The sequence below is a fragment of the Phyllobates terribilis genome, unplaced genomic scaffold (assembly GCF_046119375.1).
Source record: "Phyllobates terribilis strain yellow unplaced genomic scaffold, ASM4611937v1 Scaffold_9__5_contigs__length_417890890, whole genome shotgun sequence".
Classification (NCBI taxonomy): Eukaryota; Metazoa; Chordata; class Amphibia; order Anura; family Dendrobatidae; genus Phyllobates; species Phyllobates terribilis.
Window position 1 is genome coordinate 280,643,098 of NW_027362769.1, and position 25,786 is coordinate 280,668,883.

Genomic DNA, 25,786 nt, shown 5'->3' on the forward strand with positions numbered 1-25,786 from the left:
AAATGCAGAACAATGTTGGTAAAATTACTCTCTATACAGTATGAACCTTATTTATGTTCTAAAAGAAATATAGTATTATAAATAAAATCACATACCTTCCGCGGATGCGACATGCAATGCTGTGCGTGAGTCATAGTCACGTTGTTCCATATCCATTGCTGACAGGGCAAACCTAGTGAACAAAAGCAATAGTCAATTTTGAGGTCTGATTTGCAGTTTGAATCTATTTTGGGTTATAATTTTGGTCTGAGATCTGTATTAATTTTGGACTGGATTAAATTAGCATTTTTTAGATATGTGGCTGATAATGTGTACTCTAGTTTGTGGAACCATAAGGGTATGTTCACACTATGCGTTTTTTTCAATGCGTTTTTTTTTTAATGCAAATTTTCAGCTGCGTTTTACAGTACCACCATTTTACAGTAACACAAAAACCTTGTTTTTTGTGTTATCAGTATTTTGTGCTTTGCTTGTATTTTTGCACAAAAGAGCATGTCACTTCTTTCAGCGTTTTTCACCCATTAAAAGTAATTGGTGGTGAAAAAACGCTGTAAAAACCGCCTAGTGTGAAGATAGCTATCAGGTTTGGCTGCGTGAAAAAAATCAAGTAGATCAGTATGCGAAACTCATTTATTTTTGTGATTTTCCGAAGTTTACCATCTTGTCTTGGTCACCTGAGATGGCAGTTTGGATTAGTACCTTTTAATTAAATTAGTGATGTGTACAATGTAAACATTGGTGGTGTGAGATTGAACATTACCTGTGGCCCATGAAGGTGTGAAATTGAACAATCCCTGAGCAACTCAATGGCTGACCATAGAGCGAAAATAAATAGTGTCCTACAAACTCAACGCACTGCCAGTGTCTTAGAAAAACTATTCCTGAACAATTCACCTCCCCCACTGTTACATTTGTAATTCTGGTTAATATGGTTTCACATATGTCTTGCATTGCTGACCTGTGTTCATGCTTCTGTGGTGGAAGCAAAGCTGAACTTTGGGATCCTGAAAAACGCACCAAAAAATGCCCCAAAACCAGCATTTTTGACGCTGCTTCTTTCCGGCCAAGAGATCAGGTTTTGATGCAGAAAAAAACACTGAAAAAACACCTAGTAGGAACATACCCTAACTCCGATCATGCTTTGATTATTTATCAGATCATGCAAGACTAGATTCACAAGCGTTGTAGCGTCTATTCTGCAACTGCAAAAAGCACATTGATTCATTATTTCATGCTGATTAAAAAATATTTTGACATGATCGTGATTACTGTTAGTTCAGAGGTGCCCAACTGTATTTAGTCTGAGGGTATTTGACATATGTTTGCATTTTAAGGGGCTGCAATAACAATTAATCTGCTTTGTGGCATATTATTGTGATTGATCGTAAAGTGATGACTAAACGATGAAATTCTCTAAACACTCAGTTTAGAATTGCTCATCTTTCCCTGGCTGTTGTTGTTCAGGTCCCTGGTAATATTTGTGTATATTAATGCATGTTGATCATCTTATAAGCGGCATGTCACCATAGTAATGTCATTTTATTTGTATTCACAGAGCTGTTTGAGGTCTTGTTTTTTACACCATGAGTTAATTTTACCATTTAATCAATCGGCCAGTGTGACACGTACATTGTATCAGGCATGCGCAAAAAACGATATCTGATTGGTCGATCGTCGTAACGTATATCTACTATAGCGAATGCACCAAGGCTGCTGTGTGATTGGCCAGAGCAACCATTTCTCACTAAATATGCGCTGTTCAGTACGCATGTCCTGGGGCCTTTATCTGATTGGCTGGTGGCAGCGCTGACTCATCGCAAATACAGTACATCAGGGCCTCTATATGATTGGCTGACGACGGTCATTTTGTTGGCGCCTAAAAGAGATTGGCATTAAGATGTGGAATGTAGACAATGGGCTCCATTTCATTAATTCCCCCAATATCCACTAATAGTATGTCCCTATGCAACACGGACAAGTTCCATCGGGTCTTTTTACTCTACTACCTCTCAATTCATATAGAAAGCGTATATAAAGGTGTTCTGTGTGAGAGACAGACATGCTGACAATCAGACATCATGCCTCCAAGAAGCCATTTATTATAAGTTACCTCCTGATGAACAATGAACAGGAATGGGGAATTGCATTGAGGTTGTGGTGAACTTTTAGCTATATGGGGTCTCCTTATTCAGTGCCATGTTAAGACTCACTACATTAGCATTTAAGTGTACATCTCCTGTCTTATTGGATTTTTTGCGGTATCTCACTGATCACGATCAGCACCTGATCATTGGCACTGACACTTTATAGGATTGAACATATCTGGCAGCAGTCCCTTTGCAGTTTTGTTTCTCCTGGGGATATACATACTGTAGTATAACAATCATCATTGTTTTTTGCATTGTCACTTTAATTGTATCTTGGTTATCTAATATCATTTCATTTACCATACTGTGGATATTCTGTCTTCATTACCTTCTTCTGAGGGGTTGTAGTATCCAGGACCACCTAGGGTTTATTAGGGTGAGACGACAGTGAGCGTGGGAGCCATAACTTGCGTGCCTCATCTAGGGTGCCAACCTCCACAGTTAGGTAGGGTTGGTAATAGGGTAACCAACCAGGGAAAGTATTGATGTTTAATTACTGCCTCCCCCCACCTGCCTAAATAATCGAGTCCTGGTTTTCTATGTACTGTATCTTGGAATAAATATATGGCTCTCTAAAGATGAGTTGCTATTTATGTTATGATCGGTAACCTATTATGAAGTTTCCTTTTTAAAAGATATCAATAAAGTGTATTTTTCAATTGGATAAGGATTTTTTCTTTTAGTCACCATATTAATGTATTTTTTTATTCACAGAGCTGTTTGAGGTCTTGTTTTTTACATGATGAATTAATTTTACAATTTTGTGGTACAGACGACTTTTGAATCGCTTTTTACTCTATCATAGTTTTTAAGTTTAAAGGGGTATTCCCATCTCCAAGATCCAATATGTAGTAGGTATAATAATAATATTAGCAAATACCTCCAATTAGAAATGTAGTACAGTTTTTCTGACTTGCTATGTCGCACCCATAGGCGGATTATAATGAGGGCAATCTGGGCTACAGCCTGGAGCCTGAGGCTCCAGGGAGGGCCCATGGCCATATTGCCCTCATTATAATGTTTTGTGTGACACCAGCGGAGCACATCTTTGGGCAGGGAGTTTTCCTGGCATTGCGCTGCCAGCAATATGGAGGTGCAGTTGCAAGGGAGCTCCCGACGCCTCTGACGTGTGCGTGATGGCGCCAGCCACAAGAAGAAGTGGAGCCCCGGGTACCGAGGCAGAGCATTGGGGGGAACAGGAGTGAAGTGACTATGTGGTGATTTTTTTTTTAAATATGTGTATGGGATGTGTGCCTATATATATAGGGGCTATGGGGGCTCATATTCTATATAGGCAGCTATGTGCAGACACATACTTTGTATAGGAGACTATATGGGGGCTCATACTCTATAAAGGAGGTTATGTGGGGGCTTATACTGTATAGGAGGCTATGTGGGGGCTGATACTGTATATAGGAGGTTATATGGGGGCTTATACTGAATAGGAGGCTATGTGGGGGCTCATACTGTATATAGGAGGCAATGTGTGGGCTCATACTGTATATAGGCAGCTATGTGCAGGCTCATATTGTATATAGGCCGCTATGTGAGGGCTCATACTGCATATAGGCAGTTATGTGAGGGCTCATATTGTATATAGGGGGCTCATACTGTATATAGGAGGCTATGTGGGGGCTCATACTCTATATAGGTGTCTATGTGCAGGCTCATACTGTATATAAGAGGCTATGGGGGGCTCATACTGTATATAGGAGGCTATGTGGGGGCTCATAATCTATATAGGCGTCTATGTGTGGGCTCATACTGTATATAGGAGGCTATGTGGGGGCTAATACTGTATATAGACATCTATGTGTGGGCTCACACAGTATATAGGAGGCTATGTGGGGGCTCATACTGTATATAGGAGGCTATGTGGGGGCTCATACTCTATATAAGTGGCTATGTGCGGGCTCATACTGTATATAGGAGGCTATGTGGGGGCTCATACTGCATATTGGGGGCTATGTGAGGGTTCATACTGTATATAGGGGGCTGTGTGTGGGCTTATACTGTAAATAGGGGGTCTATGTGGCGGCTTATATTGTCTGTAGGTGCTATATTGCCTGGGCCTGGGCCTGTGAGCTCATATCCTCATTGCAGTAAGGCTCAAGGTCTTATTTTCTTGTCCAGATTGAAGGAATTCCCTGATGAATCCCTGAATGAACAAAAGAGGGGGAATATGCCAGAGAAGATGCCATTAGCTAAGTACACACCTTCTCAGGCCATATAGGGTGTATATATTATATATATATATATATATATATATATATATATATATATACATATATATATATTTATATATACACACGTGGTCAAAATTGTTGGTACTCCTCGTTTAATGAAAGAAAAACCCACAATGGTCACAGAAATAATTTGGATCTGACAAAAGTAATAATAAATTAGAAATCTATGAAAATGAACAAATGAAAGTCACACATTGCTTTTCAACCCTGCTTCCACAGAATAAAAAAAATAAAATAAACTCATGAAATAGGCCTGGACAGAAATGATGGTACCCCTGAAAATAATGTGACAAAAGAGACATGCTAAATCAAGTTGTGTCCACTAATTAGCATCACAGGTGTCTACAATCTTGTAGTCAGTCAGTGGGCCTGTATTTAGGGCTACAGATAGTCACTGTAAAACCAAACAGAGACTAGGAGTATAAATGGCTTACAAAAGAAGATTGTTTATTAATAGATAAATATACAGTACAAAAGTACATTTTAAATATAAATGTAGAAGAAGGGGAAAAAAGTGCGAAGTGCCTAAACCAAGGACCCCAAAAGTTCACTGCATCCCATCCCAAATGCTGAGGAAGTTGCGGCCATCAGAATTTCAAGCCACACTCACCACTGCAGTAGTGGCCCGAATGGATGTGGGAAAACCCCACTTGCCAAGTAGGAAACAGTATATACTCACCGCAAAGTGGATGGGAACGCAGGGAAGGGGGGAGCCTCAGGGAAGCAAGCGGACCTCAACGCACTTTTCACTGTCACAGGAGAAAGCTGTCTTCTTTTGTAAGCCATTTATACTCCTAGTCTCTGTTTGGTTTTATTTATGCTGTGAGTAGGCTGTCTGGGTAAGGCCCGGTTATCTGGGATTCTAACCCGTTTTTTTTTGGTTATTTGACATGTTGGCTGCTGTTTATAAGATACTCACTGTGCTGTTTGGTGACATGGTGTGTACCACACTCAACATGGACCAGAGGAAGCAAAGGAAAGAGTTGTCTCAGGAGATTAGAAAGAAAATTATAGACAAGCATGTTTTAACATACAAAGGTAAAGGTTATAAGACCATCTCCAAGCAGCTTGATGTTCCTGTGACACAGGTGCACATATTATTCAGAAATTTAAGATCCATGGGACTGTAGCCAACCTGCCTGGACGTGGCCGCAGGAGGAAAATACGCACGTTTTTTACGCAGCTGTTTTACTGCCACAGAAAAGTTAGCAGCAGATTTTCAGCAGGCCTTAAAGGAGGGGTACCAACAATTTTGACCATGTGTGTAGGTAGTCTATGTCCATAGAAACATGACTATGAGCTATATTGGTTTTTAAACTAACTAAATAAAGAGAATTTTTTAAGGGTATTTTTTGTTATGGTTTACATGTATAAGGGCCTGTAGGGATTGTACTCACTCAGGTGCGATGAGAGGCAAACAGGAGGCATGTTCCTTTAAATGGCTGCATAAACCGGTCAGAAAGTAAAATGCAAACAAACAGCCTTTATTGCAGGCAAAAACAAAAAAACAGTTCGTTTAGCAAAGTCTCTGATAAACTGGACCTGTGGTCACACAGGTTGGTACGTGTTGGAGACAACACACAGGAGGCCTTCTCCCTCCAAAACACAGCCCCTGTGTCCAACAACAGCCTCCATTATATAGGCTGTTAACCACACCCAGAGGTGAGGTATGTGGGTAGCTAGACCTGCCCAACTCTTCACAGCTACCCGTAACCTGGTCCCAGGTGCACCAATTAGTCCTCTTAGTGGATGCGTGCACTAGAGAAAATACACTGGGTTACATCACAGAGACCAGCCATCTCTGTGATACATACCTCCCATCGACGACGCGACCATTAGACACCTTACATACCTCCCCCCTCTGCCTAAAGCCGTGGGGCTTGGCACTTTCTGCTGCCAGACAGGGGATTCTTAATAGGGCATTGGCATTACCACATAGATTCCCTGCTCTACGTTGTACATGGAAGTTAAAATCCTGTAGGGCTAAAAACAAGCGGGTGACCCTAGCATTTTTACCTTTTGTTTCCCTCAACCATCTTAGTGAGGCATGGTCGGATACCAATCTAAACTTACGTCCTACCAGATAGTACCGCAATGTGTCCACCGCCCACTTTATGGCCAAGCACTCCTTCTCTATGACCGAATAATTCCTCTCACATGAGGACAGCTTGCTACTCAGGTAGAGAACAGGGTGCTCCTCTCCGTGTATCTCCTGGGAAAGGACTGCTTTTAAACCAACATCTGAGGCGTCTGTTTGGAGTATAAACTCGTTCTTAAAGTCAGGGGCCACCAGGACCGGTTACTTAAACAGCGCCACCTTAATTTCTTGAAAGGCCGACTCCGCCGCTGCAGTCCACTTGGCCATAACCGATTTTCTCCCCTTAAGGAGGTCAGTCGGGTGCGGCCAACATGGCGAAGTTTGGGATGAACCAGCTGTAGTATCCCACGATCCCCAGGAAGATTCTAACCTGTTTCTTTGACAGTGGTCTCTGCCAGGTTTGGATTGCCTCCACTTTACTGATTTGGGGTTTGATATCACCTCTCCCCACTACATAACCCAGGTATTTGGCTTCTTCTTTCCCCCTGGCACATTTCTTCGGGTTTATTGAAAACCCTGCCTTCCTTAGAGCATGAAACACCACTTGGAACTTTTTCAGGTGACTCTCCCAGTCGGGGCTGAAGATAACAATATTGACCAGGTATGCTGCGGCGTATTGCTTATGGGGTGCAAGGATTCTATCCATAGCTCTCTGGAAGGTTGCAGGGGCCCCCTGCAGTCCAAACGGCATCCGGACATACTGGAAGCATCCGTCCGGCGTAGAAAACACAGTCTTCTCCTTGGCTCCATGTGCCATGGGGATCTGCCAATATCCCTTTGTTAAATCCAAGGTGGTTATGTACCTTGTTATGTCCCATGATTGGGAATTTCATGGACAACAATGGACTTCTTACAGTTGCTATATAATTCTGTTCTTTGCATTGCTGTAAGGTTCACCTTGCTTAAGTTTGTCCCTTCTCTCTCCCTGTCTCCCTCTCATGTGACTGTAATGTAGCTAACCCCTCCCTTCTTCCCCGCCTTTACTCATTCACCATCTTGTCACCATTAGGAGCTCATGTGCTCACAGCCTGTCAGAGGAAAGTTATTTTTACCAGCTGCAAAATCCTACGTACTCTCACAGGATTTTGTAAGAAAATAAAACCTCTTCTGAATTCTACACAAAGTGCCTGTCTGCAGCCGAGTTAAAGCTATCTGCAACCATCGCCCTAGTAAGTAAGGTGAAGAGATCTCATCTCACAGCGTCATATATTTACAGCACAGCCATGGGGACAGAATATACCTTGCTGGCCCAAGTCTCTCAATCATCTTATAGACACGCGGCATTGGATACGCATTGAATTTGGAGACTTCATTCAATTTCTGATAGTCATTGCAGAATCTCCACTCGCCATCGTGTTTTGGGACCAGGATAATTGGGCTCGACCAACCGCTCTTGGACTCTTCAATGACACCGAGTTTCAGAATACAAGCTACCTCTTTAGACAACACCCGACACTGCTGTTTTTGCTCCTTCGTTAGCGTCTCCGCTATTGCGACCCCTCCAACCTTACCTTCTGGTTTGACCAGCAAGCTTGGAGCTTCCACCGCATCTCTGTCTTGCCACAGCTTGATGAGGTTAACGTGATATATCTGGTATGGCTTACGTCGTCCCGGTTGGTGAACCTTATAATTCACTTCGCCAACCTTTTCCACCACCTCATAGGTCCTTGCCACTTGGCCAAGAACTTACCACGGTAGATATCAGAACGAGGACTCTGTCACCAGGATTGAATTGCCGAGCGGTTGTAGACCCTGACCTGCGCCTCTTGTGCCTGGAGGAGATGTTCTTTGATGATGGGCATCACTTTCGCAATCCTCTGCTGCATCAGAGCAATGTGCTCGATGATGCTCCTGTGGGGCGTGACTTTGGCTTCCCAGGTTTCTTTTGCTACATCCAGGAGACCTCGTGGATGTCGGCTATACAGGAGTTCGAATGGCGAGAACCCCATAGAGGCCTGTGGAACCTCTTGGATGGAGAACAACAGATATGGGAGGAGACAGTTCCAGTTTCTACCGTCTTTTTCTATGGCCTTCCTCAGCATACTCTTTAGCATTTCATTAAATCTTTCTACCAGGCCATCTGTCTGAGGATGGTACACTGAAGTCATCAGTTGGGAGATTTGCAAGACCTTGCATAACTCCCTTATCATCTTACTCATAAAAGGTGTTTCCTGATCGGTGAGAATCTCCCTTGGCAAACTTGTCCGGGAAAAAACGTGTACCAATTAACAGACTATACTCTATGCGGAGGAGTTTCTCAGGGGAATTGTTTCCAGATAGCGTGTGGCATAGTTCAGGATGACCAAGATATATTGATGCCCACGAGCAGATTTAACCAGGGGACCAACCAAGTCCATGGCGATTCTCTCGAACGGCACTTCGATAATGGGCAATGGCACAATGGGACTTCGAAAGTGAGAGGTGGGGGTGGTTAACTGGCACGTAGGGCAGGACCTGCAATACTTTAATATTTCCCGGGGACACCCGGGCCAATAGAACCTCTGCATAATCCGTTCCTGCGTTTTTTCCACCCCTAGATATCCCCCCAAGATATGCAAATGGGCCATTTTCAACACCTTCCCTTTATAGGGACCTGTCACTATTAACCGATCCACCAGTTCTTCCCTCACTTTTGTGACCCGGTACAACTATTCCCCACTTATAAAATAGGGAAATCTGGTGTCAGCCCCGGGCTCCTGTGCCACCCCTTTTATGACCGTGACATTATTGAAGGCTTCCCTCAGAGTTAGGTCCCTATGTTGGGCAGATTTTGATTTTTGCATTAATAATTATTAATTATAAAGTCATTTATTTTAAAAACAATTTAAAATGTCGTGCTTAAACCTGTATTTATTTATTATTTTTTCTGTAACCGCTGGGGGCTGCCATTTTTATTTACTTGTGTGTAAGTGTCTGAGGAGGACACTTGCACACTGCAAATGGTGGACTCAGAAAGAGGGTTGGAAAGGTCCAAAGGCTGAATGTTCTAAAGGACAGAAATGTCCAAGAAGGATGGGAGATTTTGATAAATGAAATCCTCACTGCACAATCAGTAACAATCCTGAAAAGGAAGAATTGGAAGCATTTAAAGAGACCAGGATGGATGAACACAGAACTTAAACACTTGCTAAAAAGGAAAAAAAATGTATATCAAATGGAAAGAGGGCGGAATATTTAAAGAAGAATATAATGCTGTCTGCAGGGAATGCAGGGCAAGCGTTAGAAGAGCTAAAGCCAATAATGAAGTGAGGCTTGCAAGGAAGAGCAGAAGCAATAAAAAAGGATTTTGGGTGTATGTCAAAAGTAAAAGAAAAGTCCAAAGATGCTATAGGATTTTTACACAATGAAAAGGGTGAAGTGGTCAAAAATGATGTGGAGAAGGCCGAACTTTTAAATTCCTATTTTGCATCTGTGTTCTCCAAGAAAGCAAATGTAACATCAACTGATCTTCACTGTGCTATTGAAGGAATACAAGAATACACACTATCTATAAACAGACAGATGGTGAGGGAACACTTAGATAATTTAGATGAATTTAAATCTCCTGGTCCAGATAAATTACATCCTAGGGTAATGAAGGAGATAGCCGAGGAAATTGCAGAACTACTAGCGAGAATCTTTGAAAAATCCTGGAGAACACGAGAAGTCCCAGAAGATTGGAGAAGGGATTGGAGAAGGGAAAATGTTGTCCCTATCTTCAAAAAAGTAAAAGAAGATGGAGCCAGGAAATTACAGGCCAGTGAGCCTAATGTCTATACCAGGAAAGATCTTTGAACAAATTATTAAACAGCATGTATGTAAGTACTTGGATAAGAATACAGTAATTAACCAAAGCTAGCATGAGTTTGTAGCAAACAAGTCATGCCAGACTAATCTACACTCCTTCTATGATGGAATCACTGACTGGGTGGATCAGGGAAATGCGGTAGATACAGTATATCTCGACTTCAGCAAAGCATTTGTTAAAGTATCTCATACTATCCTTTTTGAAAAAATGACCAAGCATAGGATTGCAGTTTATACAAGGCTACGGTTAGGTGGATTCTTAACTGCCTCTGTGATCGTACTCAAAGAATGGTTAATAAATGGTTGCACATTTAATTGGAACAGTGTTTCAATTGGGGTTTACCATATTTCAACCCCCATATTCCCCCTCCCCACAGTGCCACAGTGCTCTATTGCGCAGGCGTCAATCCACTGTGACTTCCCGGTGCCTGCGCAATAAAGCACTGTGGGGCTGTGCTCAGCCAAAGGGCCCGGGAGGAAACAAAGCGTGCTCCCTGTGAGCCGTGTGACGTGACATGCGGATAGGGAGGGGGGGGAGTATGGTAAACGTGGACATAGGCGAATAATTGGTGGAATAATAATCAGATGGGCGGGGATAGCTTGGCGCCGGAGGACGCCAAGCCTGTGAAAAAACAAGGCGATAAAACTACATTTCACTGCATTCAGATCTCTACCAAGGGCCATTCAGGTATGCATTGATTTACTTTTCTATACCTTGTATGCCCATAGTAGAGGTCTGATAACTCCAAAGTGGTGACAGATTCCCTTTAAAGAGTGTCTGTCACCCCCCCAAATGACAATTAAACTACATAAACATTTCTTTAGGGAACATAGCCCATATAAAAATCAAACCAGGCATATACAGTGTAACCTAATAATGAAACGTCTTCTTTTACTTTTTTATGCAAATGAGGGCGGATCGGTGCTCCTTTGATGTGGCCTATGGTGCACCAAAACATTACATCCTTCTATTTGTATAGTAAAGCCAGTTCCCTGTGTTAATTAACAGCGCTCCATAGGTAAGAAGCAAGAGTGAACGCTGTCTAACATCTGTGTGCTCCAAGTGTCAGTGTGGCTGTTCACACAAGTGTGCCTGCTGGTGCGTTCATATTTCTGGTTCCTGCCTGTCTTTGGCCACTGCTCGAGCAGCTTCAATGAAACGCGTTTAAGTGAACAGATAGCATGAACACATCATATTGTGCTTTCCTCCCTGAAGTGACTTGCTACACTTCCAGGCGCGGCGACCACGGACAGGCAGGATCCACGCATCAGAGCACTTTCATAGCCACGTTGTGTGCACACCCACACTGTCACTTGGAGCACTCACTCTTTTCAACAGACTGCTGTTAATCAATACAAGGGACTAGCTTTCATATGCAAATATTAGGGCATAACAGTGCACCAAGGCATAGACCACGCCAAGGGTGCACTGAAGCGCCCTCCTTTGCATATTAAATAAACATGGATTTTTTCAGCAAATGTTAAGTTAAACTGTATGACACCTGGTATGATTTTTGTATGGGCTATGTTCCCTATTATAAATGTTTATGGAGTTTAATTGTCATTTTGTGGGTGACAGTCTCCTTTTAAGTAAGCTTAAAAATGTCACCCTACGAACAAATGTTTTGCTCTTGCATCGGGTGATTGACAGTCTGTTTAGGTAGACCGATAATGCACCTTAAAAATTAAACGTTTTAGATTATTTTATATGTTTAGGATCATTAATTCTTAGCAGATCTGTGGGGAACATCATCCTGAGTCCCCCTCCAATCGCTCAAAAGACCTTAGAAAAGCGCAGCTCATGAGACAGGACAGCACACAGAGCAGAAGGGATGCAGTAGAAAGTCATAGTTTTGTCTCCTGAACTGTGCACTTCTAAGAGGTCTTTTGAGCAATCAATGGGGGTCTCAGCAAACATTTCTGCACCAACTTGCTCAGAATTAATGGACACAAAACATATAAGATCTCTCTCAAAAGTTAAAGGGTGGTACGATTGCAAATTAATTTTCATTCTAAATCCCTATGTATTTAGTGCCATAATGTAAACTATTTTCTAATATACTTGTATTAAAAATTCCTTATCCTTCCCTAACTACACTATCTAATTGCTTTTCTATTTTTTTCACTACTTCCTTTTTGATGACACTTCGTTTTAGATCCCAGTGCATCCTGGGATACTCAAATGAAGTGCTATCAGGGGGCAGAGGCTGTGGTCACCGCCATAGCCTCTGTCCTCTCCCTGAAATGAAGCGCCATCAGTGATGCTCTTTTCAAGGGCTGGGCTAGTCCCTTTGCACTGTGAAATATGAACAATAACAGCTCGCCTTTGTTGCCGGCTCAGATCAGTGGTAATAAGCTGGCAACAGACCGGTGTCACAATACCTGGCGTGCAGAGAACAGTGACGTCACTTGTGGGGGCGGTGCAGGTCTCTGCACACCGGGTATTCTGACACTGCTCTGTTGCTGGCTCATTATCACTGATCTGAGTCAGTAACAGAGGTGTGCTGTCATTGTGCACAGCACACAGGACTAGTCCAGCTCTTGAATGAGCTTCACTGATAACAGTTCATTTCAGGGAGGGAGATAGGCTGCGACAATGACTGCAGCCTCTTTCCCCTGATGACGCTTTGTTTGAGTATCGCAGCATGCACTGGGATCCTCAACCGAAGCTTCATTAAAAAGGATGTATAAAAAAATAAAGAAAAGTAGTTAGTGTAGTTAAGGACGGATATGGCATTTTTAATACAAGTATATTTGAAAATAGCTCAGATTATGACACTAAATATATACGGATGTAGAATGAAAATTACTTTGCCTTCGGACCACCCCTGTAAGTTGCTCTTTAAAAGTTTACCAGTGCTTTGGCCTGCATCTAATCAGTACTGTGTTTTCTGTATGTATGGACCGTAGTTCGATGATGGTTTCTAACAACAACTCCAATAATCTTCTTGTTATTGGTAAGGACATTCTGAGAGTTGCAGTTTCATGCGATACAAGTGCATAACTGGGGGCTAACCTGACATTGCAAGTGATCAATGTATTAATCTCGGTGATGTATTTATCTACTGACTGTGGTTCTGGTGCTGTATTTCTGTACTGATTATTGTTCTGGTGATGTAGTCATGTACTGACGGTGGTTGTGGTGATCTATTAGCCCTCTATGCCTGTACTTGTACTGACATTGGCTGGTGACATGTTCATGCATTGTTATGTGCATACCCTATTTATTATATTAATGGCTGGATCATACAATATAAGTACTTTTTACCATTCACCTTTAGTGTCTCCCCTATTTCCTCATAGATTGTAGCTTGCGAGCAGCAGGGCCCTCACTCCTTTTGGTATCTGATTTATGTGTTACTCTGTAATGTCTTTATTGTCTGTACAAGTCCCCTCTGAAATGTAAAGTGCTGCGGAATATTTTGGTGATATAGAAATAAAAATTATTATTATTATGTATTCATGTGCTTACGGTTGTGTATAACTGTTGGCTAACTGGACATTGCAAGTGATTGGTGTACTAATATTGGCGATTTTTATTTATTTATTTTGTATTTATCTACTGACTGTGGTTCTGGTGATTGTATTTATTTGCTGATAATTGTTCTGGTAATGTAGTTGCGTACAGATGGTGATTCTGGTGAATTAGCAATATAGATGTTGTAATCTTTAATTTATTAGACATGATACTTGATCATTATAGGTTCAGTGTGCGGGACTGATAATATCGCTGTCTTAATTAGACCGTATTTGTCAGATGAACAAGTGTTTAACTAATGCCCCATACATTATAGACAGTTGTCTGATCACTCGACCGCAGCTATCTCACCCCAACTCTCTCCTATACAGGAGTGCTCACTTTGCCAAGTGTCCCTGTGTTCTCTATAAGGCTATGTGCGCACGTTCAGCATTTGAATGCAGAAAATCCTTTAAGGTTTCTGGATCTCTCGACAGGAAAAATGCTGCAGAAAAAAAAAGTGCCTTTTGCTGCGTTTTTGATGCGTTTTTCTACATGAATGCTTTATGGAGCTAAATAAACATATTTGAAAAAAGAAACGTGGGACATATCTTTAACCCTTGGATTACCGTGAGACCTGGGGTAAGTATATTGGTTAATTTAAATGATTAAAGAATGTGTCTGTTGTATTTCAAATAAAGTGTTTTACTCTCTGTGTGTCTGTTTATTTAACTCTTTACTTTACTTAGGGTTAGTAATGAGATGGTCTGATTGACACCTTATCATCACTAAACAAAAGGGCTAGGTGTCAGCTAATCTCATAAACCCAATCTCATTAGCAGTCCAATTCATGTAATTTCTGGGGCAGTTGAGAGCTGCTATTTTCAGCCTAGGATGGTGCCATTAGGCAAACATGTTCCCTGGATATTAATAACAGCTTACAGCTGTTTCTTAGCCGCTATGTCCCCACGGTCAGCAACCAGCAGCACTTTGGATGCAGCATATTTTAGAGAAATTGACATGATGTGGGTGAGTTTGGGTATATGCCCACAATCAGGAGCCGCTGCGGGTTTGAAGCTGCGTGTTTATGCAGAGTCAAATCCACAGCATCCAGATGTTACAGCATAGTGGATAGTATTTCTAGAAATCCCATGTACACTATGAATGCATCTGAGGCTGCGGATCACCCGTGGACACTGACATGCGGCGCGTCTTTCATGACCGCAGGATGTCAAATTATTTTGCGGAGTCGCTAGTCTCAGCAACAGAAATTTGACCACTAGAATGTACTGAATGCGGTAAATCCACATGGTCCAGTGAGTACTGTAGTATTGGCGTCTCTGCCCCCTGCCAGGCAGAGACGAAGTCCCCCTTACCGCTGCGGTCCGGGTCCGGCGTCTTCCGGCCTCCCTGCTGCTGCTGCTGGTGCACGCAGCTTCCCGTGCACTGTGCTTAGGGCGCGCACGCACTCCCTCCCTCTTAAAGGGACCGCGTGCGCTGTCCTAAAAGTACACGGCCAATGGCCGGAGGACTTTCCCTATTTAAAGCACCTCCTCCAATATGGAGGTGCTCATGCAAGGTTGTTGCTCTGTGTTCTTACAGTTGCTTCAGCCCTCAGGTCCCTCTGTAAGTCAGTCCTGTAAGCCAGTCTGTTCTTCAGTCCAGCTCGCCAGTCTGACTACAATCCAGCCCGACAGTCTGTCTACAGTCCAGTCCGCCAGTCTGTCTAAGCGCTCTGCCCTCCTGCTTACCTGGAAGCACCCGCCAGTTACCTGCCATGCCCGCCAGCCTGCTTACCTGGAAGCACCTGCCAGTTACCCGTTGTGCCCGCCAGCCTGCCTACCCAGAGCATCCGTCTGGCTATCAGCCGAATCAGCCTGCTTATCTGCTGTACTGGTCTGTTCCTGCCATCTGACCCATGTGAGTCACCTGCTCTCATACAAGGTCTGTCCCAGAGTGGCACCTGGTCCCCGTGCTCGGTCCCTCCCTGGTTCATGGAGTCGACTGAGCAGCCGTGCAACCTTGGTCTGGCCGAGTAGGTACTAAGTCACGCCCCAGAGGTTCCACCACCTGGATAAGTAAGTTTGCATGGGCCATGGAACCCGGTGGCCCTCAGGCTCCTTCACTCTCTGACCTGTACCAGGAGGTCTCACGTCAGAGATCCCAACAGGAGACTATCCTGACCTATCTGCGGAATGTCAATTCCCGCCTGTGCACACTGTCCACCCCGTCTGTGTCCGTCTCTAGCCGAACGGCACCCGCTCCGGTGGCACCTCAACCTACTGGCGCTATGGCACCCGGCTCTGGACCCCGGCTCTCTGCGCCTCCACGTTTTGGTTGTGACACCGTCTTATGTCGGGACTTCCTAAATCAATGCACGCTGCACTTTGAACTCCTGGCACAACAGTTCCCCTCCGACCAGGCCAAGGTGGCGTTCATCATGTCTCACCTCACCGGGGAGGCATTGGCATGGCTAAACCCTCTGTGGGAGAGAGGGGATCCCCTGGTGTCCGATCTTCCGGCTTTCCTCACAGCCTTCCGGAAGATCTTCGATGAGCCTGGACGAAAATCTTCTACTGACTCGTCACTTCTCCGTCTCCGCCAAGGCAGTCTCACCGTAGGCCAGTATGCCATACATTTTCGAACACTCGCATCTGAGCTTGCCTGGAACAACGAGGCCCTGGTGTCCACCTTCTGGGAGGGTCTTTCCGGACGGATCAAGGATGAGCTAGCCGGCCGTGACATCCCTACCACCCTGGACGACCTGGTGTCATTAGCTACCAGGATTGACATCCGTTTTCAGGAACGTGCCAAGGAGACTACCCGGGAGAGAAGATTTCCGCGTCTCGCTCCTGTATTCCAAAAGCCTGCCTCTCAACCAGCAATTACCCGGGCATGTTTGCCTGAGCCCATGCAAATTGACCAAACCAAGATGGTCAAGTCTCGCCAGGAGACGTACCAAGGGGGGAGTTGCTTCTACTGTGGCAGTAAAGAGCATCTGATCCAATCTTGCCCGGTGAGGCCGGGAAACTCCAGTGTCTAGGACCGCTCGGAGAGGTCATCCTAGGCAAAAGTAAATCCTCTCCGTCCTTGACTCTTATCTGTTTCCATTTCCAGTGGTGAGACCCGCTTCTTCGAGACTGCCCACCTGGATTCCGGAGCCGCTGGGAATCTCATTTCACAGGCTGTAGTGGAGCTGTATCAGATTCCTACCATACGTCTGGCTGAACCATTGGCAGTCGCTTCCGTGGATGGGAGACTTCTTCCGGAGACCATCTTGCTCGTCACAGAGCCTTTAACCCTTCAGGTGGGAATGCTGCACTCGGAGAGGATCTCCTTTCATGTGCTGTCCGGTCTCTCTCACTCCCTCTTCCTTGGTCTACCCTGGTTACAGAGACATGAACCAGTCCTGAATTGGCGATCTGGTGAGGTGCTCCATTGGGGGCAGGATTGCCATGAGTCCTGTCTTGTTCCGGTTCGTCCAGCTCAACCCCAGCCTAATCTACCTGGTCTGCCGACACCCTTCTGGTCCTTTGCGGACGTATGATTGCCCAATCGACCCGGTACCCGGTTCTTCACCTCCCCGCGGGCGTATCTACCCCTTTTCACTGGCTGAGACCCGGGCCATGTCTGAGCACATAGAAGAGAATCTTGCTAGGGGATTCATCCAGAAATCTACTTCCCCGGCTAGAGCAGGGTTCTTCTTTATTAAGAAGAAAGACTGCTCAATACGTCGCTGTATCGATTACAGGGGTCTTAACCAGATTACCATCAAGAATAAGTACCCCCTGCTTCTCATCTCGGAGCTGTTCGACCGCCTTAAAGGCGCAAAGATCTTCACCAAGCTCGATCTTCGTGGGGCGTACAATTTGGTCCGGATCCGCCAGGGAGACGAGTGGAAGACGGCACTCAACACCCGGGACGGTCACTATGAATATCGCGTGATGCCCTTTGGTCTCTGTAATGCCCTAGCCATCTTCCAGGAGCTGGTTAACGACATCTTCCGTGATCTCCTGTATTCTTGCGTGGTGGTGTACCTGGACGATATCTTGTTCTTCTCTCCGGACCTGCCCACACACCGGAGGGATGTTCGTCTGGTTCTGCTAAGGCTCCGGCAGAATCGCCTATACGCAAAATTTGAGAAATGCCTCTTCGAGCAGACTTCGCTTCCGTTCCTGGGATATATTATCTCCAAGACTGGTCTACGGATGGATCCCGAGAAGGTTTCTGCCGTCTTAAAGTGGCCCCGACCGGAGGGGTTGAAGGCGATTCAGCAATTCCTGAGATTCGCAAATTATTACCGCCTCTTCATCCCTCATTTCTCCTCCTGGACCGCTCCCATCTCCGCGCTCACCCGTAAGGGAGCAAATCCGAGGGAATGGTCTTCCGAAGCGGAGGAGGCCTTCGTCTCCCTAAAACAAGCTTTCTCCTCTGCCCCTGTGCTGCACCGTCCGGATTGCAACAAGCAGTTCTTCCTGAAGGTTGATGCTTCCTCCTCCGGAGCCGGAGCGGTGCTCACCCAGAAATCTCCATCCGGGAGAATGGTAACCTGCGGCTTCTTTTCCAAGCTCTTCTCCTCGTCCGAGTGCAACTACTCCATAGGAGATCGTGAGCTGCTAGCCATCAAATTGGCACTGGAGGAGTGGCGCTACCTGCTGGCGGGGGCTCTGCACCCGGTGGTCATCTACACTGACCACAAAAAACTGGCCTATTTACAAAGCGCCCAAAGACTCAATCCGCGTCAGGCCCGGTGATCTCTGTTCTTTGCCCGATTCTGCTTTACTCTACATTACCGCTCTGCGGACAAGAACATTGAAGCCGACGCTCTATCCCGCTCATTCCAGTCTTCCGACCAAGAGGAGGAGCCTCTGCATATCATTGACCCCTCCAAAGTAATGACTGTGGCATGTTTGACCTGTCTCATCTTCCACCCGGTAAGACCTTTGTAGTGGTTCCGGATCGTAAGAAGGTTCTTCTCTGGGGCCATTCATCCAAACTAGCCGGCCATGCTGGCCAGAGGAAGACCTTCCTGCTCATCGCCCGGCATTACTGGTGGCCTTCCCTACGCAAGGATGTTGCGGATTTCGTCACGGCTTGTTCCTCCTGTGCCCGTAACAAGGTTCCCAGGCATCTTCCAGCCAACCGTCTCCTTCCTCTTCCTGTACCTTCCACTCCGTGGCAACAGATTGCTATGGACTTTATTACGGATCTCCCTGTTTCTGCCGGTTGTACTGTCATTTGGGTGGTTGCTGACCGCTTTTCTAAAATGGCCCACTTCATCCTGCTGCCTGGTCTCCCGTCTGCATCTGTGCTGGCTAAGGACTTCATCCATCACATCTTTTGTCTCCACGGCCTACCCCTCCACATTGTGTCTGATCGCGGGGTCCAGTTCACTTCGCGCTTCTGGAGAGCTACGTGCAAGCTGCTGGATGTCTCCTTGGATTTCTCCTCTGCTTATCATCCTCAGTCCAATGGTCAAGTGGAACGTATCAACCAGGTCCTTACCAGCTTTCTTCGGCAATTCGTCAACGCTCACCATAACGATTGGGTTGAGCTCCTACCCTGGGCCGAGTTCTCCTATAACAACCAGGAGAGCGAGTCTTCTTCCAAATCCCTGTTCTTTGTGGTCTTCGGTCAACAACCCCAGATTCCGTTTCCCGTCTCTTCTTCAGTTTACAATCCTGCCGCGGAGTCTCTGACCAGCGAATTTTCTGCTATTTGGGAAGACACTAGATCCGCACTTCTTCAGTCCACCGAGCGGATGAAGAAACATGCTGATAAGAGATGTCTGGATCCGCCTCAATTCCGTCTGGGAGACAAGGTCTGGCTCTCCTCCAAATATGTTCGTCTCAAAATATCATTGTATAAGTTGGGTCCGCGGTTCATCGGCCCGTTCGAGGTTCTGAACCAAATGAATCCCATGGCTTACAAGCTAAAACTCCCGGCCACCTTACGGATTCCCAACTCCTTCCACGTATCTCTCCTCAAACCAGTTAATTCTTTTTCTAACGATCCAGGTACCACCCCAGTTCCGGTCTCCGCTGAGGACGTCCATGAGGTAGAGAACATTTTGGCCACCAAAAGGATAAGAGGAAAAGCCTTTTTTCTGGTGGATTGGAAGGGGTTTGGCCCAGAGGAGAGGTCTTGGGAACCCAGGGAGAACATCCATGCCCCTCTTCTTCTTAAAGAATTTCTTGCAAGCCTAAAAAAGAGGGGGCGTAAAGGGGGGGTACTGTAGCATCGGCGTCTCTGCCCCCTGCCAGGCAGAGACGCCGTCCCCCTTACCGCCGCAGTCCTGGTCCGGCGTCTTCCGGCCTCCCTGCTGCTGCTGCACGCAGCTTCCCGGGCACCGTGCTTAAGACGCGCGCGCGCTCCCTCTTAAAGGGGCCACGCGCGCCATCCTAAAAGTCCCCGGCCAATGGCTGGAGGACTTTCCCTATTTAAAGCACCTCCTCCAATATGGAGGTGCCCGTGCAAGGTTGCTGCTCTGTGTTCTTACTGTTGCTTCAGCCCTCAGGTCCCTCTGTAAGTCAGTCCTGTCCGCCAGTCGGCTCTTCAGTCCAGCCTGCCAGTCTGACTACAATCCAGCCCGACAGTCTGTCTACAGTCCAGTCCGCCAGTCTGTCTATAGGCTCTGCCCGCCTGCTTACCTGGAAGCACCTGCCAGTTACCTGCCGTGCCCGCCAGCCTGCTTACCTGGAAGCACCTGTCTGTTACCTGCTGTGCCCGCCAGCCTGCTTACCTGGAAGCACCTGCCAGTTACCCGTTGTTCCCGCCAGCCTGCCTACCCGGAGCACCCGTCTGGCTATCAGCCGAATCAGCCTGCTTATCCGCTGTACCGGTCTGTTCCTGCCATCTAACCCGTGGGAGTCACCTGCTCTCATACTAGGTCGGTCCCAGAGTGGCACCTGGTCCCCCTGCTCGGTCCCTCCCTGGTTCTCGGAGTCGACTGAGCCGCTGTGCGACCTTGGTCTGGCCGAGTAGGTACTTAGTCACGCCCCCCTGGTCCCTCCTTGCACTGCAGCACAGAGGTTCCACCACCGGATCCGTAAAAAATACATGTGGATTTACTTGCGTTCAATAGAATGCAGCGTTTTGGACGTAGCAAAAATATGCTGCATCCAGAGCACTGCTACGTCCGGATTGTGGGCACATAGCCTAAATTTTTTTGAAAAATAGCGTGGGCTCCTGCATCATTTTCAGAACTAGCAAAGAGAAAGAAGCCTGCTGGGAGCTGATATTAGTAGCCGGAGAAGGGGCCATTAGCCAAAAATGTTCCCTAGCTATTAATAACCCGCAGCTGTTTGCTTAGCGTTTACTGGCTAGATTACAGGGGGACCCCAGAATTTTTTTTTACGTAGGGTCCCCCTATAAAATCTAACCAGCAAAGGCTAAACAGACAGCTGTGAGCTGATATTAGTAGCCAGGGAAGGGGCCATAGATCCTGGCCCCCTCTGCGGCTAATAATATTGTCTCTTAACCGCCCCAGAAATGGCGCATCCATAAGAGGCGCCAAATCTGGCACTTAGCCTCCGCTCTTCCCACTGTCATGTAGCGGTGGTGAGTGGGGTAATAAGGTTGGAGTTCATGGCAGCCTTGTATTGGCAGCCGACATGAAGCCCAGGTTAGTAATGGAGATGCCCCCATTACTAACCCCGTAGTAAGGTTTTTTACCGTTTTTCAAATAAAGACACGGCCAGAATAAAGTCTTTTATTTTAATAAAATTCCACACGGTTTTAATAATTTATTTAGGAATAAAAAACACCGTATACTCACCTAATGCCCAATTACTGAAGCCCTCATCTCTTGTAAAAAAACAAAAATAAAAAACAACCGTTTCCCTCACCTGTCCACCGTCATGACGTAATCCCAGTGTCCCACGGCGATCCGGGTCACTTCTACAGCAGCCACATCAATCACTGATGTGACTGCTGTACAAGACAGCACTATACACTGACAGGAGTGTAATCACTCCTGTCAGTGTACATTGTTGCACTACTGGGGCTGAGTTCATCAGCTGAAGATCAGTTCATCAGCCCTGGTGCCCTCATTTACTGCATCAGTGTTGTGTGGGAAAAATCCCACGCAACACCGGTGCCATAAATGAGGTCCCAGAGCTCGTCAGCTGATGAACTCCGGTGAACTTTTCCCAGCAGCGCACCACACTCCGTCAGTGTATTGCCAGCTGCCAGGTGATCGGGTCACCGTGAGACATTTGGAGAATGGTGGACAGGTGAGAATAAAAGGTGTTTTTATTTTAATATTGATTTTTACTTTTTTTAAACACCGTGCACAGATGCAGGCTGAGGAGACTACTTCTCCCCTCAGCCGCACCTGCTCCCGCTGTTATCAGCGGAAGCGGCCGTTGGATGATGGGAGGAGTAGTCTTCCCAGGCCCGGCTACCATACTTTGTGTGGTTTTCTGGCGTTTTTGATTCATCAACTTGAATTGAGTCAGTCAAATACGCAGCAAACATCCTCAGCAAATCCACAAATATTTTTATACCTGTGTTTTTGGTGCGGATTTCACTAACTCAATTCAAGTCTATGGGTGAAAAACACTGTAGAAACGCACAAAGAATTGACAATTGAAAAATCCTGATCATGGGCACAGCACTTCAGGATTTTCATTTCATTAGCTGGCACACGGATGACCTAGCGTTTTTGGTGCATTTCCGCGCGGAAAAAAAGCAGTGTGCACATAGCCTAAGAGAGCCACTGCCAGACATCTCTAGAGGCTTATAATTTAGAGAACATAAGGATCTTCAGCTCAAAATCAGACATGCTGGATTCTTATCTCCCTGGACATCAGTCAGGAGCACACATACACATTACACTTTCAGCAGAACCTGTCCGTATTGGTGGATTAGGACAATTTTAGTCTGTGTATGGGAGAGCTCAACAACTATCTAAAGGGTATGGGTGCACAATGTCTTTTACACTTCTGCAAATTTAATGAGTTTTTCAGGCAGAAGACTCTTTAAGACACGCCGGCGTCTTTTGTGGTAAAACTACTTTTTTTGCTTCTTTGCAGCCATCTTTTCCAACCTCTTTTGAGGACCGGTTTTTAATTTAATTGTATTACATAAAATAGTGAGCAGCTTCCAAGTTTAAGCTGCCTGAGGAGTGATCGGGTCACTTCGTTCAAACACTTTGCATCTTTGGAAACCTGAAGCTTTTAAAAGAAGCCCAAAAGACTGAACATATGATCAGCAAGTAATTTTCATATTGCAGAGCATATATTCAGTCTTTTTTGAGTTTATTTAGAGCTTTTTCAGGTGTGTAACGGAGCGGATCCACCTGAAAAAGATGTTGTGTGCACATACAGTGGTGGCCAAAAGTATTGGCACCCCTGCAATTCTGTCAGATAGTACTCAGTTTCTTCCTGAAAATGATTGCAATCACAAATTCTTTGGTATTATTCTCTTCATTTAATTTGTCTTCAATGAAAAAAACACAAAAAGAATTGTCCTAAAGCCAAATTGGATATAATTCCACACCAAACCTAAAAAAGGGGGTGGACAAAAGTATTGGCACTGTTTGAAAAATCATGTGATGCTTCTCTAATTCGTGTAATTAACAGCACCTGTAACTTACCTGTGGCACCTAACAGGTGTTGGCAATAACTAAATCACACTTGCAGCCAGTTAACATGGATTAAAGTTGACTCAACCTCTGTCCTGTGTCCTTGTGTGTACCACATTGAGCATGGAGAAAAGAAAGAAGACCAAAGAACTGTCTGAGGACTTGAGAAACCAAATTGTGAGGAAGCATGAGCAATCTCAAGGCTACAAGTCCATCTCCAAAGACCTGAATGTTCCTGTGTCTTCCGTGCGCAGTGTCATCAAGAAGTTTAAAGCCCATGGCACTGTGGCTAACCTCCCTAGATGTGGACGGAAAAGAAAAATTGCCGAGAGATTTCAACGCAAGATTGTGCGGATGGTGGATAAAGAACCTCGACTAACATCCAAACAAGTTCAAGCTGTCCTGCAGTCCGAGGGTACAACAGTGTCAACCCGTACTATCCGTCGGCGTCTGAATGAAAAGGGACTGTATGGTATGATACCCAGGAAGACCCCACTTCTTATCCCGAGACATAAAAAAGCCAGGCTGGAGTTTGCCAAAACTTACCTGAGAAAGCCTAAAACGTTTTGGAAGAATGTTCTCTGGTCAGATGAGACAAAAGTAGAGCTTTTTGGGAAAAAGCATCAACATAGAGTGCACAGGGAAAAAAAAGAGGCATTCAAAGAAAAGAACACGGTCCCTACAGTCAAACATGGCGGAGGTTCCCTGATGTTTTGGGGTTGCTTTGCTGCCTCTGGCACTGGACTGATTGACCGTGTGCATGGCACTATGTAGTCTGAAGACTACCAACAAATTTTGCAGCATAATGTAGGGCCCAGTGTGAGAAAGCTGGGTCTCCCTCAGAGGTCATGGGTCTTCCAGCAGGACAATGACCAAAAACACACTTCCAAAAGCACTATAAAATGGTTTGAGAGAAAGCACTGGAGACTTCTAAGGTGGCCAGCAATGAGTCCAGACCTGAATCCCATAGAACACCTGTGGAGAGATCTCAAAATGGCAGTTTGGAGAAGGCACCTTTCAAATATCAGGGACCTGGAGCAGTTTGCCAAAGAAGAATGGTCTACAATTCCAGCAGAGCATTGTAAGAAACTCATTGATGGTTACCGGAAGCGGTTGTTCGCAGTTATTTTGGCTAAAGGTTGTGCAACCAAGTATTAGGCTGAGGGTGCCAAAACTTTTGTCTGGCCCATTTTTGGAGTTTTGTGTGAAATGATCAATGATTTGATTTTTGCTTCATTCTCTTTTGTGTTTTTTCCTTGCAAGCAAATTAAATGAAGATAATAATACCAAAGAATTTGTGATTGCAATCATTTTCAGGAAGAAACTGAGTATTATCTGACAGAATTGCAGGGGTGCCAATACTTTTGGCCACCACTGTACCCTTAGTCTGCCTTACCAGTAGTAGGTGTAAAAACTTAAAGTGCCTAGGGCAGCATGAACATCAAATACGCCTGTGCCGATGTGCACTATGATCACTCACCTGCCTTTCCCAGTGATCTATTAAACCAATCCTAAAGGTCTAGGACACATGCAGCACACACACCGCTTACATATCAGTCATATGTAGCACACACACCCCTCACATTCCAGACATATGCAGAACATGAACAATTCACATATCAGACACATGCAGAACATACACCACTCACGTATAAGTCACATGGAGCACACACTGATTATGGTCATTTGTCAGACACATGCAGCATCTACAGCAGTTAGATGTCAGAAACTTGCAGCAAACACAGTTTTCACATATCAGACACATGAAGCATTTACCTCAGATATCAGACACATGCAGCAATACAAATGTGGCATACAAACACTGCTCACATACCAGATACATGCAGATGTTAAATATTAATTATGGATATTCATTTTATTCTGAATTCTGTACCATACATAAGATTGCATCAGCCATCGTGCTAGGGTGTTTAGATGACATGCGCTATTTGTGTATTTTTGGTTCAGCACCATAATTAGAAGAACAGGTGCCATATGACCGGCCTATAAAAGCCCATGTTAGAGACAAGGGGGTTCTTGCCATTCCACAGGACACAGGACGAGGGTCTGTGTGTAAACCAGGTGCTGATGTAGGCCCAAGGGACACATGGTGTCATTCTGACACACGTGCTGGACACAGACAGATGCAATCTACCATCCAGGATCCCAGGGAAAGATGAGTGAATCTCAACTATTAAGCTAATTATGGACAAATGGACAATCACTCTGTAACTATATAATTGTTTTATGTAACTATCGCAATAATTCTTTTTAATGGACAATCCAAGAATAAATCAATACATTTTTTATATAAGAATATCGTGATATTGATACTTTGAGGAGTCCTCGATAGAAAAAAATATACAGAAAGAAGTATTTTTTTACAGCAGCACACTGCTCACAAATCAGATGCAAGCAGATCTCAGACCACTCACCTATCATATATATGCAGCACATATACAGATC

The 25,786-nt window shown here is 45.2% G+C and overlaps 1 protein-coding gene across 1 annotated transcript in view; it reads right to left on the reverse strand.

The window, feature by feature from the left end:
• GLS (glutaminase) overlaps positions 1 to 25,786 on the reverse strand; it is a 672,521-nt gene that overhangs the window by 51,196 nt on the left and 595,539 nt on the right. Inside the window, exon 16 of the mRNA XM_073647835.1 lies at positions 96 to 172. Coding sequence (XP_073503936.1) covers positions 96 to 172 — 77 coding nt within the window. The remainder of the gene's footprint in view (positions 1 to 95; positions 173 to 25,786) is intronic.